General features: G+C 33.1%; 1 protein-coding gene across 10 annotated transcripts in view; it reads left to right on the plus strand.

Annotated features, from left to right (window-relative positions):
• Window positions 1-20,468, plus strand: part of DPH6 (diphthamine biosynthesis 6) — a 230,517-nt gene that overhangs the window by 32,942 nt on the left and 177,107 nt on the right. For 7 of the 10 annotated variants that reach the window (XR_012056365.1, XM_072930168.1, XM_072930161.1 and 4 more), the window contains 3 exons: window positions 7,489-7,562; window positions 9,613-9,731; window positions 10,938-11,003. Coding sequence is in view for 9 of the 10 variants with exons in the window: in XM_072930168.1 (XP_072786269.1) it covers window positions 7,489-7,562; window positions 9,613-9,731; window positions 10,938-11,003 (259 nt within the window). In the remaining variant the exon portion in view is untranslated. Of the gene's footprint in view, window positions 1-7,488; window positions 7,563-9,612; window positions 9,732-10,937; window positions 11,004-18,747; window positions 18,850-19,442; window positions 19,530-20,468 lie in introns of those variants that run through there. The other 3 variants (XM_072930164.1, XM_072930165.1, XM_072930169.1) reach the window with 2 other exon arrangements.

Raw genomic sequence — 20,468 nt, forward strand, 5'->3', positions numbered from 1 at the left:
GAGCTGACTGTTCAGGTTAATTTTGGCTATTAAATTAAATAATCAGTCCTTGTGGAGGTGATTTTTGTAAATAAGATTTCCTGAAAGAAGTGTCTGAAGGCAAGTTTGCTCTGAAATTATTTGAATATTTAAGAGTTGGAAGTCCCAAAGGTAAAGCAGACATTTATTTGAAACCAATTCTCTGCACCTAATGCAATTAAAAAAAAAAAATTGTTCAGCTGGAGACTTGTGCTTCATTGTCAAAGTCTTTGTAGCCCTGTGGCTAGAATGTAGGCCTCAGTTAACAGTTACTCAGTTAATAGGTTTTAAGAAAAAAAAAAAACCAGTTCTGTAGAAAACTCTTTAGGTAGCATTTAAAATAGTGGATGTCTGTTGATTTTTATTTTAGTATTCTATGTTTTTGATAAATGTCTAACTATATTAAATTTTACCAAATGCCTACTGGGTTTAGTATGACACTTTTTAAATTGGAGAAATGAATCAATTAATCTAAACTAAATAATTTAGAAAAAAATCTTGTGAAATAGTATGTGATCTAAAGTAATGTAGCAGCTTTATTGAATTCTATGAAAATAGCTAATATATAAAATATTCATTAATGAATTATTTCTAATTAATAAGAGTAATCGTTAACTTTGTAAATGCAGCTAAATGGAGAATCAGTATATGAGGAAAACTTGCATTTATGATGTGGTATATGGCTATGGTGGAAGATTTTTCCTGGTTTTCCACTTCTCTTGTTTAGAATGTAATTCTAGTCTTTTTGATACACTTCTGTTTGATATTAGACTTTAGGAGTGGTATTTTTGTCTCTTTTGCTCTCTTTGCTGTGTGTGTATGTGATTATGTGCAAACGAATGCGTGCCTGCACCATCACCCTGAACATCTGGCACTTCTAGGTAGGAAGAGGCTCATATCCTAATGAAATGTGTTTATAGTGAGATTGCAATCATACTGAAGGCACCCCTACACTGAATTAATAGATGATGTCTGTGTGTGTGTGGGGGGGTGTGCCGTGTTTCAGTAATTGCATTTGTAAAACTCTTACAGTTAGGAAATCAGTTTTGCTTAAAGGTGGGTGGTAGGATTCCTATGTCCTATGAAGGACATTTGTAAAAATATGTCTAATTAGCTCTTAAAGTAGATTAGTTACATAGTATTATTGCCTTGTATAGATACCATTATTCAGCAATTTATTTCCAAAGCAAGTTGAGATAAGGCCACTGAAGACTTCTGAACTTCATAATGAGCGTGTTCACACAGGGATTTCTTGTAAAACCACATTATGTTAATTATCACCTGGTTTTCGAACTACTTCTTCATAAGGAATGAAGGCATGAGATATATGTGTTTTGAGGTCCCTGTTTGGAAGATAAGAAAGTCCCAGATGATTTGTAGTGATCTGCAGTCACTAAGGTGATCTATGTGATTCATAGCTAGTCTTCAGAGCCTTACCAAATAATGGGTTTTCAATTTGACATAGAGTTATTATATCCTTATGTCTCAGGAATATTTTCATACTGTCTTTGATTACTTGCAGCTGCATGAGAAAGACATATCAAAGCTTAGAAAAAATCACATACTCACTTTGGAATCACTATAATGAGTGGTCTTAGAATGCTTCACAAATTATAAGGCAAAGTTTGTATTTAAGAGTTTTCCACTCATATAATAGTAGAAGCCTAAAAGTCCTGTTACTAAGCTATATATTGTCAGTCACCCACCTGCAAATATGCTGTGCTTTAATTTGAAGTTTTGCAACTGTATGGTAATAGTTGTTTAGGCACAAATAACCTTAAACATAAATTTTAGTATGGATAACCATTTTCATTTATTCATACAAGCTTTAAGAAGGATATTAATTGGAAAGACAATTTCATTTAGAGAGTATATTTTGTATCTTGGTCATAAAAGTTGAACACTATTGTGGCAAAGCTGTGAAGCACACGTGAAAAATTGAATGTAGTTTAACCATTGTTCAGCTGTTTTCATTTCAGCTGTCGTCATTTTCTTACAAAGATCTTTTCTACACAGGAAATTTTTAGGGATATTCTGCATTTTTCTGAATGGCAGTGCTCACATTTTCTTGCAATGCACATGAATAGACATAGGCAGAGGTCTAACACTTCATTTTTCTTTATTAATATTTTGGCTGTTGTATGCAATATTTCATTTAAGATAGACATTATTAAGGTGGTGAATAGTGCTATGCAGTGATATGCTTGGCAGTAACCTTTACTCATAATGTGATATTGTCTGTATGTCTTATTTTGTTCAGCTTTCTCTGGCACTGATGAAGCCTAAGGCTGCTGTTTCTTTGAGTTGCTGATAATTTTTTATCTGATTAACTGACACATTTAGTTGAAATCAGACACAGCCCTTAGGCTGGGCATGGATTTAATTTAAAAAGTATCAAAGGTTTACACTGTGTGCTGTTTAATCATCATGTTTATCAGGCAAAGAAAAATTACTGGAAGGACCGTAGGGAGAGGGTTATCTTAAGGAGCAGTAACTTGGGAAATTGATAATAACTCTGAGGTAATTTACAGCTAACTTTTACATTCATTAATATAACATTTTCCACTAATAGTTACAGTGCATGTAATATACTAATTAAATTGAAAACATTAGCACTAATTTTCTCTTTTCTGAACTCTGAAAGGGTCAGGCAAAGACATTAAAATATGAAATTATAGAAAACCTCTGTACTGATACCACTGCAATAAATTTTTTACTTACTAGTAGAATGCTTCTACCAGTACTATATGCTACAATGCATATGTAGTAATTTCCTCTGATTACTGTTACAATCATTAATTGAAAAAAAAAAAAAAGCAAAATGAAAATAACAGTGTGCTAGTGTAAATCTGTTTATCTTTAGCTGTGAAGCTGTGTGTTAGAAGTGTACTTAGAAATAACAGAGGCATCAGAGGCACCTTAAAAACAGCAGTGATATTTTGGAGCTTTCACAAAACTGTTATTTTTTTTTTATATTATTTCCTGATAGGAAATGTAGCCAACAGTAATTTATAATACACAAAGAGCAGCAATTTTGAATTTTGTTGTTCATTATACTGTTTAAAATAATAAATAACTTTAAAACTAGGATACTTTAAACACAAATTGTGCATTTTAGTACCGCTACAGTTGCAAAGATCAATTAGCTGCTCTAACACAATTGTTTATTAAAATTATTGTCTTGTCCTCTGAACAAGAATAAATTAACTGTTATAACAAGGTATAGAAGAATGGTGCAATTTCACTTACTGTTAAAACATAGCTAATAATAATCTTCGGTACGTTAAAAAAGCTACTAAAATTGTCTTATTAAGTTGCTTTTTGAAAGTTTATTTTTCGACCTGCCTTTTGAAATGAGTACTTTTGGTAGCTCTAAAGGGGAAAAATAAGTTCTAAAGTGTCATATGGAAAATAAAATTTCATTAGCATCTGTGTACATTTGTGTTTAGCATCTGGTTTTATGTGCACATTGCATACTTTGTGTTGTAATATTTTGTGACAGAGGATATTGTACTGAGTATAAGAGCTTTCTGAATTATTCAAATATTCCAGAGAAGAAGTTTATTTTTATTTTAGAGTAGCCTATTGCACTAGAAGCATATTAGTAAAGTTTAACATAGGTAAATCATCTCTTAAATTAGCAGCATATGATGCTTTTAAAAATAATAATTTAAAAATCCACTTGACCCAAGAAAAAAACACTTTTTCATATTAACTTAAGATCCTAAGATGTTTTTTTCTGTTATCTGTTGCTTTTTATATGATACAGTATGTAACATCTTTCCTTCTGAATTTTCCCAAATACACTCCATCAGCTTTTGAGTTCAGTGCTGATCCCTGATATTTACCTGCAGATGTCAGCTTGGTTTACCCTTGCTGAGTGCAGTTTTGCGAACACACTTTTAATGGTACCAAACCTGATCAGATTCCACATTAAAAGTGACAGCACTATTGATTCTGGGATAGATTGTCTGCTAACCATGATCAACTCTTAGTCAAACAAAATGCTGTCTGTTTGCTAGGTGTCCAATAACTCTTTCAATACCAAAGAATAAGTCCAGGGAAGAATTAGCTTTTTAGAATTAGTTAGTAGTTCTTTCCATGCTTCAGCTACTGAGCTGAATATACCGTGGGACAAGGCTTTGTGTGTACTTTGTCCAGCTGAGGAGTTTATGAAGGCTATTAGACCATAGCTTTTTTTTTCTGTTCTACCTCATGCTTCATCCTTCTTCCTTTCAAATCTTATTTCTTGAATTTGTGCCATTCCAGCCTTAATTTGTTGTACTGGACAAAATAGGGTGATTGAATTAATTCCATTTCACTAGTTCTCCCATTCACTAACTAGTTCGTTCTCCCACTTCAAAGCAAATATTAAGTATACTGGTGTTTCTCCTCATGGAAGCTATTGTCTAGACAGTGATGAAAGTTTATATTTGCTGTTTACCATGAGAAGAACTGAGAAAAGAGATGGCGATAAATAAATACCTGTGAGAATTTTTTAAACATAAATGTTAACCACAACTGCAAAATGACATGATGTACTGCCATTTCAAAAGACAATTTAAACTTAAGTATTAAAAAAGGAAATAAACTAGAATAAGTGCAGACACTCTTCTCTGTTATTATTTAAATCAAATTTAACCTAAGTTGTAAGCAAGCAGCCAATAATAGCCTTGGTTTTGCATTAGTAACACCAAGATACATTGCATACATGTGTACATATTTGTGTTTGCTTGTGTACTTATATATATGTGCATTCATAATCATGCACATCAGATGTGTTATAGATTTGTTTAGTAAAAAGCACCCAAACAACCTCAAAACCTATGAGAAATCTTCTTGATGCATTAGTTTCAAGTTTGGGCCATTGTTTCAATAGTCATTTAGTATACATTCTGTGACCTTCTGTGGATTTTAAAATTCCATTATCATAGGATGGTTATGAAATTTCCTGGGTCTTACGACTAGAATTTTTTAAATCCCAAACAAGTAAGTTTGTGCAATAGATCATTTTAGTATTGAATTTTTGTGTTTGTATAAGAACATAACATTTAAGTCTCTACTCCCATTTACTTCTATTTTTAATTTGAGGAAGTTTTCATAGCAAGTATCTTTGCTGATGCATATATTTTGCCAACTTGAAAAACAGAATGAATAAAAAATATGTTTATGGCTCTGTGAGCTTGTTAAAAGTGTATTGCACAAGTCAGTTGCCATCTTCATGGATGAACAGGAGATTCTGTAAATCTGTCATTGGGAAATAAGATTTCACTCCATATTTGTTTAATATGAGGGTGCCATTTTTTTTTTAAGTTTGTGATATAGTAACTCTAATATTTTTAGACGTATTGTTTGATATTATGGACATATTGTCTGCACATTGTGACAGAGGACATTCTGAAGGAATTGCTAAGGTTATTATTTTTGCATTAAAATAAAAAACAGTATTTATCTTCTTAACATCAGTCATGTTTTCCAAGACTGTCATGCAGCTTTCTAACCTTTTTAAAAAGAACATTGAACAATGCAACTGAAGTTCAGTTTTAGCAGTATACACGTAGACTGCATATCAAAATAGCATGAAATAAAGGAGTACAGAGAATCCATTTTAGAAATATTTGAAGATTCAAGAAGGCTTCATGAATCAGTTGATCAATTTTATTTAAAGAAAATTCTCCTTGCGGAACTGTGTTAACTTTTTAAGAAATGTTATTGTAGATGGGTGAGTTGAGTAAATTGAAGAATTTACCAAAAGAGCTTTGAAATATTGCAGAGAAAGCTCAGAGAAGCAGAAATATTATCATATGGATAATGGTAATGATAATAATGATAATAATTATTGGATCCATCATTAGATAATGAACAAATGAAAGATAAAACTAATTTTTTTCACTCCTACTACTTCTGGATATGTGAGAACCATCAACCTGAACACTGTTTGATTTGGCATTAAGCTCCATATTAATGGATCTATGCATTAATGACATGGGGAAGTACATAATTTAAATAGTGATGTGTTTTTTAGATTACTGTATGTAGGAATTTTGACAAATACAGTTTCTTACAGCTGAAATATATATTGGGTATGAATAACTTAAAAATTTTGTTGCACAAATATGAAGTGAGAATTAATGTAAAGCGTAATATAATAGATTAAGGGAAGAATATCCCAGACAGGCATAAACCAGAACATTTTTCACTGTATTATAATTTTGAATAAAACACCTCCTGCATAATTTTATTGATGAGAAACAGGAACTGAATTTTGAATTCAGCAGCACATCAGGCAAAGACTGATTTGATTTTGAAATTTGTAACAGTGCTGCCATTTCACTTGGGCTGTGAATCAGGAAAATTATTTACCCAGATTGCCAAGGATAGCTGCTTATCCTTTGTTGCCCATCTTGGTTGGGCAGCTGATGCCGCATGGTGCAGTCAGAATTGTTTTGACTTTTACCAGACAAAAACTCCTGGTACAGTCAGCAATGCTTCACCGTCCAGCTGATGCAGTCAAGGGGCATTTTGCTGCTCAGCTTGCTTGGCCAAGGCTTAGCAGTACTTCTGAGATCATAGAGTAGGCCAAAAGAGACAGGCAGGGGCAGGATGCATCATCACAGGTATATAACTGAAAATTTTGTTGTAAAATCTTGCTGCAAACTTCACAAGATTTGAAACAGGTCCAGAAACTAAATCATGGTGTGTAGTTGTGATCGACCTCGATTAAAAGAGGAAAACAATTTTATTGAAGTCTAGATGGAGCAAAATTTAGAAAAAGGAAGTTCAGCATGTCGATTGGGACTCAAGCAATTTAAAAATGAAAAATCTCACAAAATACTGGAGAAATGGAGTGCATTTTGAAATGTTACATTGTCAGTGGGTTTACAAGAAAAAATAAAGTGCCATTCATTGGCTTAGTTAATTTAAATGAAACAGAAAATGTGTCTTGGAAAACCATTTTTTATAGCAGGATTTTTAAAAGGTGATGTTGAGTAAGTTTCCTGTGAATTTTCTTGTTCTGGTGTTAAGATAAAAAGTGTAATCTCACACTCTCTTGTGCTGTGTACCATTGAAAATGCTAACTATTCAGTTAATTGTATGATGCATGTTGCTGATATTTATTTGTAGGTGGACTAGCTAACATGTCACTTATAGGAAAAAGCTGGAAGGAATTTTCAGGATGTCTGGAAAACCTCAGGATAATCTGTTATGTCTGATACTTTTCAGTTACCTTGGTTATTTGTCCTCTAAAATGGTACTTGAATCAAGTAGACTGCATTAGAGTAATAACCATGTAGTAGGTCAGCTGAGCTGCTCCCTTCTGTGGAGAAACTGCATTCCAGCCTATTCTGTTCCATGTACTGGACACAGAAAAAATAATTATTCTTGGTTGATTCTGCAAGTAGAGGTATTGAATCTCTACAGCTTAAAACATTATATACTGTGTCATTGATATTCCATGTCTTTTTTCAGGACAAAGAAGGAGTAGAGGGTGTATCTGTAGGAGCCATTCTTTCTGACTACCAGAGAGTTCGAGTGGAAGATGTGTAAGAAAATACTAATATTTTTCAGACTACACATTCTCGAGAGTACTGGTCTGTTTTCTAACTCTAATTTAAAGCAGAGACAGTTGCCTGATTTCTCATGTTCTATGATACCAAATGCATTCTATTCATTAATATAGGTATTTTTTAATTTTATTTTTCTTCCTTTTTCCCCCCTGAGACTATACCAGGGTTTTTGATTGCTGTTCAGATCTCCATCTGTTGAAAATAGATTTGGTATGAAAATAGTTGAGTAGGGTCAGTTCTTTGATTTCAACAGGAAGTTCACTCAGTTCCAATGACTGCAGTGTTGTGGTCAAGTCCCTCTGATTTTCATCAGTGTTTTGATATAGAGAAGCATCCTGTGACTTGTTATCAGGAATTAGAAGGAAATCTTTCTGTTCACATCTTCCCTTAATTCCTTAAATCTAAAATTTGTCATTATTAATCAGGAGCTTCCAATTGTCATTCCTGTTGTGCACAAAAGTCTATATAGATTTTGATTCTTTTAAGAGTCTTAATTAAAAAAGAGCATTATGTAGTGGTAGTTGTGTCTGTTATGTAGGCCAGTATTTGATCTGAAAAAAGATTTTTACTGTATGCATCTGATGAAATGCAAAACCACCTTATGTTAAAAACTAATTATAGTTTCATGAGTTCATTAATGATTTGTTGATGATGAAAGCAAGTATCTGGAATCCTTTATGAGCTGTAAGAACGGTGAAATTAATGCTATGGCAACTCAGCTCACGTCAGCAAGTTACAGAGCACATTTGTTTCCTTTACAGTTTACATAGATAAATTGCAGTCAGAAATATCTCCTTTTTCTTTTCCTTTATACTTCAACATTTTAATAATTGCCTCACATGTTAGTAGGATAAAAAAAGATTGCTTTTGTTGATTGTGAGTTTTACGTCTTTACCACAGCTAAGAGATTGACAGGAAATCACAGTATTTCAAACAGGCAAGATTATTTCTGAGCTTGTAAAGTAAAACACTTTACATTGATCTGTAGATTTAGCCCTTACAATAATGTTGTTTCAAATAAGCCATCCCAATTAATTCAGGTAATTTTTTAGTTGAAGTTAGGCACCAAAGTAACTACTTTACAATCAGAGCTGCTAAATAGTTCTATTACAAAACTTAGTGCTTTGTTAAAGCACATCAAAGTAATAAGAAAGTCAGATTGTATGGGTGATAACTATCCATTTACATGTCAACATTAAACTTATAGTCTTCACAATCATACTAGTGGGTCTATATGACATAGGGAGGAATGCCCATATATGTGAGAAAGACCATGTATTAGGAAAAACATGGTAATTGACAAATAAATATAAATCTTAAGGGCTGTGAACTAGTCCCATAGTTAATGTTTAAGTTTCTCAGAGGCCTTACACATTTAATCACCGACCGATGGTTCTTGACAATTTACAGAAACGTTACCTATCAATAATGCAAATTAGTGATTCTCTAATTTGATAAACAATCAAATGCTGTGTATCAAATGCTGTCTGTATATGATATGTATCAAAACAAATTATTAACTTTACAGTAACAAGCTGTTAATTTGTATCACAAGCTGTACATATTTTCCTGAATTATTATTTTCCTTGGTTGTTGATCCAAATAACAGCAACAAATTCAGCATATTGTACTAGTGACATGTGCCACATTTATCACAGAGCAGTAACTTTGTCCTTAGCTGTGTGCACAAAAGTGATGACTTCCTAAGGTGCTAATTTCTTTGTGTCCCAAAAGGTTTACGAATACATTTTGTTATGGCTTTACTTAAAGTCCCGTGTAGATCTGTTAAGTTGCATCTTATGTAGATGAATCCTAGTCAGAACAAGTTTATTTCTTTTTTTTTAAATATATATTAGACTTAACGTTTATAATGAAATATATGAATAGTACAGTGTTGTAATTTAAATTATAGAAGAAAAATTATTTCAGGATAGGAAAAGAAAGATATTTTAATTAATTTTGCATTAATAATATTGTGTAAAAGTATTATACTTGGCTTTATCCATTTTTTTTCTTTCTTTTTAAGGTGCAGAAGGCTTAATCTTCAGCCTTTAGCTTACCTCTGGCATTGGAACCAGGAAATACTGCTTAAAGAAATGATATCATCTAACATTCAAGCCATAATCATAAAAGTGGCAGCTTTTGGTATGTATTCAGATTCTGAGCAATATTGTCTACTGAAATTTCCCTTGGAAAACACACACCATAACAGTGGAAAACAGAACTTTCGTTGCATGTTTTCAAATATGAAATGTTAATATCAAGAAAATTATAAAAAATTGCTCAATACCAGTTGTGATGTCCGAATAATTCATTTAACAGGATGGAATTCATTCTTAATGGAGATGTGGAAAAGCTGGAAAGCAGTTCTTCCTAACATAGTCATTCAATTCCTCTCATATATTTTTTGTTCTGGTTTGGTTTTGATTTGTAGCAAAGTTGCATGTATAATTCAGTAGTTCACAGTATTTTCATTTATAGATGATACAGTCTTGTGACTAGACAATATTACAAAGCAACCGTGAAAGTTTTAATAGAAATACATCAAGTTAATATCAAACAAAATATAATTATGAGGCCAGAATATTTTGTGTAACAGCAGACTTGGAGTTGATAAACCATAAGAGCAAACAGAAATAATTCACCATTGCCTCTAAATCTTTTTTTCATATTTAAAATTTAGTTGTTTAGCATACCAGAAAATCAATTTCTTTTCATTATCAGCTATATAAAATGAAGTTATAAAACTTGAAGCAAATCAATATGAAAGTTAACCTGTCTGTTTATTGCTTGAATGTAAAGGTAAAGTCAAATTAATTTTTGTAAGAATGCTTATGGAATTATGTGCTCTAAAAACCAAAGGAGCACATAAGAAACATGTTAATAATACAATATATTCATTTCAGGCCCCTATGCAGTTTTCTATTTCAGAGTAACAAATGAGTTTTTAAGCATAAAATATGACCAAAGAACCTTTTCTTTTAGGGTTGACTATAAACTTGTGTAACAAACAGTGGTTTGTATAATACAAGTGGCATCAGTAGTTAAAGATGTATATTTGGAAAATAGTGTTGCATAATCTTTCATTAGAAGTCCAGTGTCTGGTTTACCTGGGCAAATTTCCCATCAAATCTCTCTTTTTCTCAGAGTGTGCTTTATATATAATAAAGTAATTTCTTCTTCATTAGTAATGAAGATTTAAATTATAATCCCTTTAGGCTGGATGGATTAAATTAATTATTAAAAATTAAATATTTTTTAAAATTTATTTATTTCTTCCTCTTTATCTGGTATAGTTTCTAACTAGTTTTTACACTGTCACTATGATGGTCTCACTCTATTGTTCTGTAGGATCTTCTAGGGCTAAGAGGAAGATTAGAATGATTAGAAATATCATATGCCTTCATTCATTTACAGGTAACAAGCAATGTAATTTATTAGCATTTTCCTGAATTTTGGGAGGTCAGTTATAAATGTATAGGAATTGAATACCATGTTTTCTACTACAAAACACTTGGTTTTAAATTGGGGGAAGAAAAAGTTTCTAAAATAATTGTTTTCTGGTCATGGAAAGTATGTTTGTATATTTATGTTATGTTTCCATAACATACAATGTGTTCATTGCTTATACTGGCATGAAGGAAAAAAATGAAGTCCATAAAGCATATGTAACATGTTTTTTCACATTAGAATTATTTTTTTAAAGAAAATACATTATTTAAATAATAGATAAAACTGTTTCCCAAATAGACATCATTGATGACCTGTCATGCCTGCAGCAAGATAAGCTTGTCTTTTGTATTCTACAGTCTTTAAAAAACTTGAAATGCACTGGTTAGTGCACAAAGAGTGCTTTGTGGGCTATTCATTGGAAGAGCGAATACCATAAATACTTGTAGATAGCAATTAGATAGAAAATCACTCCAAGTTATTTTTCCTTTTTATTTTTTTGGCTACAGGTAAAAGAAAGATCTTATCAGAGTCAATTTCTCACCTGCCTCAGGCAGACGTAATTAGATGTAAGCAAATTTAATGGAGCTTTTGTGCTCTGGGGCCATTCTGTAATGCTTTAATAATTGCATGCCTTATTAAAGTGGATTTAAGGTATGAAGGCTGTTTAACATATCAAGTGGCAAAGAAGATAAGATGCAGTTTAACTTTTTGCCTTTTAGATTAATAATCAAAGCTAAACTGCAATGAAAATATTTAAAATAACAGATTTAAGAGTCTGAAGGGTTATGCATTAGGTGATACATTGTTAATGCAAGAAGCAAATCTGTAACCTGAGCTTGACATTCATGGGTGCTGGCATACTTGTACATCCACCTTGTCCTGTTTTCCATTAACTCAGTGCTGGTATTGACAGGGTAAAAGCCTGGCATTTTATGTAGAAAACACATAATTATGCAAGTAAAAGACCATTAGTTTAGTACATTTCCCTAAATCCACCATTACAAATTAATACCATGAACCTTGCCAGTGGCAAGAGTTTTCTATCTCAGAGTAGTGTAGTTTTCCAGATGGGATGCCAATTGCTCTCACTTATATGCAAAAAAAGTATTGTTAGCAACCTTTTTCACATGCCTTCTGTTGATCTATAAGTAGATCAGCTTTCTTTCCTTTAGAGTGTATTTCAAAAGCTTTAATGATGAGAGAAAAGCATTCCATGATCTAGCAGCAAACCTGAGCACTATATATATGTATAAAAGCTACTTCTGAATATTTATCTCCAGTGCCATTTTCTTGCTGCTAAAGGTGCCTGTATGATACATCATACTTTTATCTTTGAAATATACCCCTATTCAGTGGAAATCCAGAAATTCAGAAATAGGTTACTCAGTATCAGCTAAAATTGAAGCTATTACTGATTGTTTTTAACATGTGTGTGCCTGAAATTCCAGTAATCCATTGCTCATGTGACACATATAGCACTGTGTAATAGAAAAATTGTGTAACTATTGTAACACAATAAGAAGATGCATTTTTGATCTTCTTCTTTTTTGGCTGTGTTTTCCAGATTAATCAATGCTAATTAATTTGCAGAGTATGCATATAACAGATTCAACTTTAAATCTTGGCAATTTTATATACTGCTCTTAACTGTGCCTCATTCTAAAGCAAATTGTTTCCACTGCAGTACAAGGTATAATACATATGCGGAAGTGAGGGAAGGAGGAGTGTTACATTTGGAAGGAATTTTTCAGTTTCTTACAATATAATTCTTAGTAAAACTTGATGTTCAAGTTTATTTACTCTCAGTTTACTTATATAGTTATCTATACCTAAATCTTGTTAAGTATTAACACTAAAACTTAAGCACCTCTATACTTTTTAAGATATGATAAACTTTGTTTCTTTTATATATGTGAGAATATTCTTGAAGTTGATTTTATGTCATACAGTTAAAGTAGTTTTTTTTCCCAATGTTTCTAGACTTTCTTGAAATTTCAAAAGTAGCATTTATACTGAGTAAGTTTTCCAAGTGCACACTGTTGTCTTGAGAATGCAGGGTTGTGTGGAATTGCTTCTTCAATCTTTCAGTCAAAATTAGCATATAAACTCAAATTCCTATCTTTTAGGGTATTAATATGCATTTATTCGCTTTATACATTCCAGCTTCTTCCCAGTTTGGGTATAGTAAACTAATCCTTAATTATTTAATTTAATACCTGAAAAATCCAAATTGTTATTATGTGGTCAGATAATTTAAACATTCATTTGAAAAAGAAAAACTCTGATTAAATGATTAAATTATGTTTCTAACTTCTAGCTGCTCTTTGGACCACAGGGAAGAAATGATACTGTAGCGCTCTTCAACTATTGAACAAAATAAAAGCTGAAACTCTGAATCAGGGCTGCATATGAAGTGGAGCTCTTTTATTTCATGGCTACATTCTTTATCTTGTAGGTCCAGCTGTTATGAGTGCCTATAGACATTCTGCATTCCCAGCCATGGGTGGAGTTGAAATCACAGGGTCTGTGGAAACCTAAATTTTCAAGTGGTATGGGCCTTAGTTACTTATGCAGGCTATTTCCCAATGGAGTAATGAGTCCTTAGGGAGCCACTGACATCTCCTGTCTGTCAGGAAATCCCAAGTTCCTTCACTAAAACAAGCTGTCTGTAAAGTATATTTTACATGAACCTCCTTTGGTGTGAGAAGATATTGATGCTTGCTTCCCATGGTCTAGAAAATTGGTAAACTGCTATTCATGGAATCCACTATCCTGATAGCTGAGGGATGTATATGCTTTTGTATATGAGTTTTTAATTGAAAGTGAGACAATATTGCTTCTTAGTATAATGAATCTATTATTTAAACCCAGGTGACACCTAGGTGTCTATGTTACTGTTTATTTGTATGCCTCTGGTGTATAGAAGTGAAATCCTGACTGACTGAAATTGATAGTCATACTCACATTAGTTTTCACAGAGGTAAATCTTACCTCTGTGAAAACTAATGTGAGTATGGCTATCAATTTCTGGTTAAGCTCTGAAGATGTAATTTAGTGTACAGATAAACTGATCTAATAGTTGCTGCCAAAAGGTCAGTCTTTCCATCCCACTTCTAGCTGACTTTTCCAAACAACAAGTCTGTGCTTGCTTCTGCCACTGTAAAGTGTTTCTGTGGCTCCATATAGGTGATCCAGCAGGATCTGCTTTTTTGTGGGTGCAGGGAACTTGCTCTGTAGAAACCATGGCTGCATGGAGGGCAGAGCTCTCTCTTTCAATAGAAGGATTATTACTAAATTGGGTCGGCTGCAATGGCAGATTATATCCTGAAATAAAATTGTTGGTTGTGAGTTTTCTCTGACCACATCATCTGTGTAATGGAGAGGAACAGTGTTCTTTGAAAATGTGTTTTTAGTACTGAGCAATTTTAAAGTAATTTTGAGGAAATTGAAGGAGCTTGTCATCACAGGGGAAGATTCTTATTTCCTCCAAATATTTTTTAAAAATTCTCAGACCATTCACAAACACAACAGAAGGAATTTAATAACATTTTGTTATTAAATCAATGTGAGATCCAAGTTGCTTTCTTGTATGTTGTACAGTAAGGATTGTTTACTTGATTATAGCTAAGTAAATTAAACATTTACATTATTCTTAGCTAGTTCAGCTTATTTACAGGTGATCATTCCATTGCTTTCTTCCTTGTGCAGCTACCAGACAGTAGAGCTGTAGTAGAATCTATGACAGTCTTCATTTGCTCTTGAGAACATTCTGTTTTATTAATATGAAAAACACTTAGAATCATAAAACCATTAAGGTTGGAAAAGAACTCTGAGGTCATCAAGTACTACCTTCAATAGCACTATAACCACTAAATCATATCACAAAGTGCCACATCTACTTTTAAACACTTAACTTGTTTTTTGAACACTTATTCTGTTTATCTTAATTTGAAGTGAAAGATAAAATGACTGATAATATTTTTCAAGTCCTGTCAAATTTTAATGCTTGTCTATTCTGATAGTGACAATGTATTTCTTTATTAGAAAAACTATCCTTGTGCAGTGTTGAAGTATTATCTTGTTTAAACATGTGATCACTTTTAATTAATTTTAGTTTTAATGTTTTTTCAGATTATAAATTTTATAAATTACCTATGATGTAGTTTGGGAAAGATGTTCTTATAAGCCTTTTTCCTCTTTGAAATCTTGTTTCCTAGCTAGCATAGGGTGTTGTCACTGAATTTTCAAACAAATCTTCTGAAACTTAGTTGGCCCTTTAGAGTTTAAGTGGATTTGACACTTTTTTTCTAGGCTTGCTTCCTAATATATTTGTCTACCATCCCATTTATCTTCCTATTCATGTTATTTATGATAAAAATATAAAAAATACACAATACCTCTTTGTTCATTAGACATTGCATGAAAAGTCTTGGAAACACTTATAAAAAACAGAGAGCCATTTTATCTCAGGCCATTTTTTTTTCCTGGCATAAAAGTTTCACATAGAAAAAGATCAGCACAGATAAAAGGAAATTGTATGCAAGACTGAAAGTCAAAGAAAAATTAGCTTGGGATTTAAGATGCAATGCAAAAGAGATGAGTAAGAGAAAAGAGAACTAGGAATGGGCTTAAAGTTTTATTCATAGTTGAAAGTCTAGGAAAATCAGATGAGAAGATAATCTTTGCATTTAGAACAGTACTTGCCTTGATGCTTGTATATGAATGACAGATACTTTGTTACCAGTGTAAGATGAGGTTTCAGAAAGAGATTTTAGTGCATATATAAAGTATAAAGAAATGTTTTAAAATAAAGTGTGTTACAGAAAAGAAAGAAATGAGATTTTGCATAAGTCAGTTTAGAAACAAATTAGAGAGAAATAAGATTTCTTCTTCTCTACCTTTGAGCCTGTACATTTGAAAATAGGAAGGGTCTTGTTGTCATAACAGATAACAGGAGTTAGAAAGAAGAGTAAGGGACTGTGCCTGAAAACAGAAAAGTACTTGAATACTGACATTATTGAGTGCTGTTAAGGAGATGTCACAGACAAAGTAGGAGAGAGATGGCTTAAGAATGGAAAGATCACTTTGCAGTTTGAGGAGATCACATCACCTAAAGGAAAAATTCAATGGAAGCAGCAGGCTAAGAGTGCACTATTAGGCATTTAAAGTGAAACAGGAAAGGACCTATGGGTTATAGTGAAAAAGACAGAAGAATAGTTAGAACTTGGAGCTGAAAAATAGTGGAAGAGAGCTTAGTAAGAGATGTCAAAAGCAGAAATAATTTTAACAATATGAATCAAGAAGTACAAGTGCTATATTTTTTATATTGGAATATATATACTTGCTGCTCTTTAATGTTTGATACAATTTAAGTTTTAGATGCCCAGTACTTTACAGACTTACGTGCTGAAACAGGACATGAACTGGAACCTTTAAAGACATATCTGTGTAGTTAGAGCCATAAATGTTTGCTTTTCAGGTCACGGTGAGTTGAAGTTTTGCAGGACTTCTTGTCCTACTCTGATCCTTTATTTCTGCTCTGGCCTTTTACCCTTTTGCAGCAGATCTATTGATATTTGCTGTCAGAAACCTCTGTTGATCCACTTGGGGATTGTGACTTTTTAAAAAGTTTATAAGTTGTCTGCATGGGGATGGATTTAATGAAAATTACACAAATTTTACCAGTTGTGCCACACCTCTTTCTCTTCCACAGAATGAAATTTCAATTATTTTCTACAAAGCTTACTAGAATTAGAACTGTTCAAAGTATGAAATACAAGAATTCTATAACAGAGACAAAACAGCACATATCTTTTTATTAACACACATTTGTATTCTTGTGGTCCTAGATCAGTTGAACAATTTGAATTAAAGAGATTAATAAGCAAACAATGCTCTTAAGATATTCTACTCAAAAAATTTATATCAGGAAAGTCATATATATGTGACTGTATGAACTGAAACTTTAATAACTTTGGATTTAAGTTTTTTAGGTCCATTAAAAGTCCTGAGAAGAAGTTCACACAGTCACTACTTTAAATGAGATTAAATTTTTGCTGCATATGGTTAAAAGTAGTTTAATGCTATTTTTCAGCAATTATAAAATTCTTGCACAATCTTTTTCAAACTACCAACATTTTAGAGAAGAATCTTCTGAAAATCTACAAGGCCAAATACAGGGTCCTGTACCTAGAGAGGAATAATTCCATGCACCAACACAGACTGAGGGTGACCTGCTGGAAAGCAGCTCTGTAGAGAAGGACCTGGGGGTCCTGGTGGACAACAAACTGTCCCTGAGCCAGCAGTGTGGTCTTGTGGGCAAGAACATCTATGGTGTCCTAGGATGCATTGGGAAAAGCATTGGCAGCAGGTTGAGAAAGGGGATCCTGTCCTGCTCAGCCCTGGTGAGGCCTGACCTGGAATGCTGTGTCCAGTTCTGGGCTCCTCAGGACAAGAGAGACTTGGAGCTACTGGAGCAGATCCAGTGGAGGGTGGCAAAGATGATTAAGTGTGTGGAACATTTGTCTTATGAGGAAAGGCTGAGAAAGCTGGGCTTGTTCAGCCTCAAGAAGAGATGACTGAGATTACTAACTCAGTATATGTGTCTGAAGTGGGGAAAGAAAGAATGGATCGAGGCTCTTCTCAGTGGTACCAAGCAATAGGATGGGAGACAATGGGCAGAAACTGAGTCACAGAAAGTTCCACCTGAACATGAGGAAGAGCTTCTTTACTGTGTAAGTAATCAAGCACTGAAACAGTAAAGAAGTCTCTCTCTGGAGACTTCACAACCTCCAGAGAGGTTGTGAAGTCTCTCTCCCTTGAGAGATTCAAGAGCCATCTGGACACAAACCTGTGCCACATGCTCTAGAATAACCCTGCTTGAGCAGGGAGATTGGACCAGATGACCCACTGTGGTCACTTCCAACCTCACACATTCTGTGATTCTGTGATTTTGTAAAAGAATCTGATTGGAAATATTGCCTTGCTATCGGATAAAACAGTAAAAAATTTCTTCAAAGATTTTTTGAGGATTCTGTTCTAGAAATGACAGAGCTAAATTGCTTTGAATCCTAGATTTAACTAGAACACAAACATCTTTGACATTAAAAAAAACCCACAATAGATTAAAGATAATATTGCTTTGATAAAAAGTTTTAAATCCTTTTACTTCTCAGAATTCTAAAACTTTATGACATCAGACTAACCTGGTTTAGAACATACTTGAAGAATATTCAAGAAGGAAGATAAACTGAGATCCCAATTAAACTGCACTGGAAACATATTCTAGAACCACTTTGGGATTAATGTCTTTTAACTTTGTCACTTAGTATCACTTAGCTTGAAAAAAGTTACTATATCTATAGTATGTCTGCAGGTTCCATCCCGGTGCAATTCCCACACTGGATAAATTATCACATACCACATACTGACAAAAAAGAAGAAAAAGAGCAAGGGGAAAAGAGAAGTAGATGCATAATCAAGTCACATGAATTTTCCTCTTTCATACAATAAATTAGAAGTATATTCATCTCAAATCTTTTAAATGTGCAGTATACCAAGTATTTATTGCACTTTTCATTAATTTTATACAAAAATCAAGCTGTTTTTACAATTTTTTTTTGAAAAGGAAATCCAAGGAATCCATCCAGTTCACCATTGTTAACACAGCCTTTCATGTGTGAAAGTTTTGAGGAAGTTAAGAATGAACCTGTCAAGTTATGCTACCAGATGAAAAGTTCACTTCCCAGCTCTTCATAGAAATGAAAGCTAAATATGACACCAGGAATAATTTACCTCAAGGCAACTTAAGGTATAGATTTACAGTTCAAGAATATCCGTGTGGCACGTGCACTTCTAGTTGGTGAATGTTATAACACATTCCTGCACTCCTACATAGTAAGCCTATGTTACCAGCTAGTGCTGTTGTGTACAGGCTTTTTCGGTGTTATTAGAAACTTTCTTCTGTATTCTGTACTGTGTAAAGAATAGTGTCTGACCCTCCTTTTGAAAATCACTGATTTTGTATTGTTAATTTAGGGGAAAAAAAAAAAAAGACATGGTTAAAATAAAGGAATTTACTTTCAAAACTAGTCCTATTTTCTCTGTTCCAGTTCTAAGATGGGGGTTGCTTTATCCTTTATACTCTTTTACTTTCTATATGTATTTCTTTACCTTACAGGTCCTATAATCTTATTGTTAACCCTATTTTCTTTATGATAAAGAGATTTAGAAACTAGTTTTGGTTCCAGAAAACCAAAGTCTTTCATTGCCTCTTTTCTTATTCAAAATTCTAAATAATTCTACTCCTGGTGAGCAGCTGATTAGGATCTCTACAGAAACTTTGTTCTAGATTATACAGCCCTACATCATCAGAAGTTAAGTCTTATTCCCTTACATTCATAGTGATGGCAGTTACTACTCTTCTCAATACTACTTCTCAAGAAATCAGGGGAAAAAAAGGAACTTCATGCTCCTGTAACTTTAGAACAGGTAGGTTTTTTTCCTCCAAAAACCTATCCCAATTCTACGAACATCATATTTTAAGAAGAATGATAATATCAGTTTTGGAGATTTTTTTTTTACCTTTTTTTATGGAAAAAGTCACTGGGTAACAAGTTCAAATTTTTGAATTGTTGCATTGATTAGTCAGAAAGAGCTGGAGGTTTTTTCCCCGTATATTATCAATATATAATGGTTAACTCATACTTTTTTGATGTTTGTGTGTGGTGGTGATTCTTTTACAATGTGTCCATATATTATGGGTTAGAGTTTGGTTCAGTGTAGCTTTCAGAAAAGCTTTATATGCCAACATTTCTTAAAACTGGTAATTATGTTTTATTTTTATTTATTTGAAATTTTACTAAGAAGTGAAAATAGAATTTTTTGTTTTAAAATACTTTCTTAAGAATCCGGACAATTTTAAAATTCTGAACATGTATCAAACATGTTCTTGTTAGTCAGATAAGGCTTTAGAATATGGATTTTTTTTTAGCTGAATGTAATGCCATGAAAAGGTAACTTGGATTTCTAATGGTCTTGATAAATGCAAGTAATATCAGGTAGTTGCCTCTCAGGTGAGGGCTTCATGCTACACTAATACATATGTACAAAGTAAACCATTTAAAATATGTTTCTTTTGCATAACTCAGCAGTAGTGAAATGCCTTTTTATAATGTTCTTCTTTTCACCACAAAACAAAACCATTAATTTCTGCTCCAATCTCTTGACATTGCGGCAGTCCTCTACACTAGTCTTGTAGCTGTACATAAGAGCATTCTGCAAGCATTGTTGATATCTGTAGGAAGGAGTTCTGCTCCTGTCAGTGGATTTATCAGGAACTATAGATGGAGTAGAAATTACTTTGAAGTGATTAGACCATTTGTGCTGTCGCTTACTGATTTACAGTCAAACGAGACTACAAAACTGGAA

The sequence above is a fragment of the Taeniopygia guttata genome, chromosome 5 (genome assembly GCF_048771995.1).
Source record: "Taeniopygia guttata chromosome 5, bTaeGut7.mat, whole genome shotgun sequence".
NCBI lineage: Eukaryota > Metazoa > Chordata > Aves > Passeriformes > Estrildidae > Taeniopygia > Taeniopygia guttata.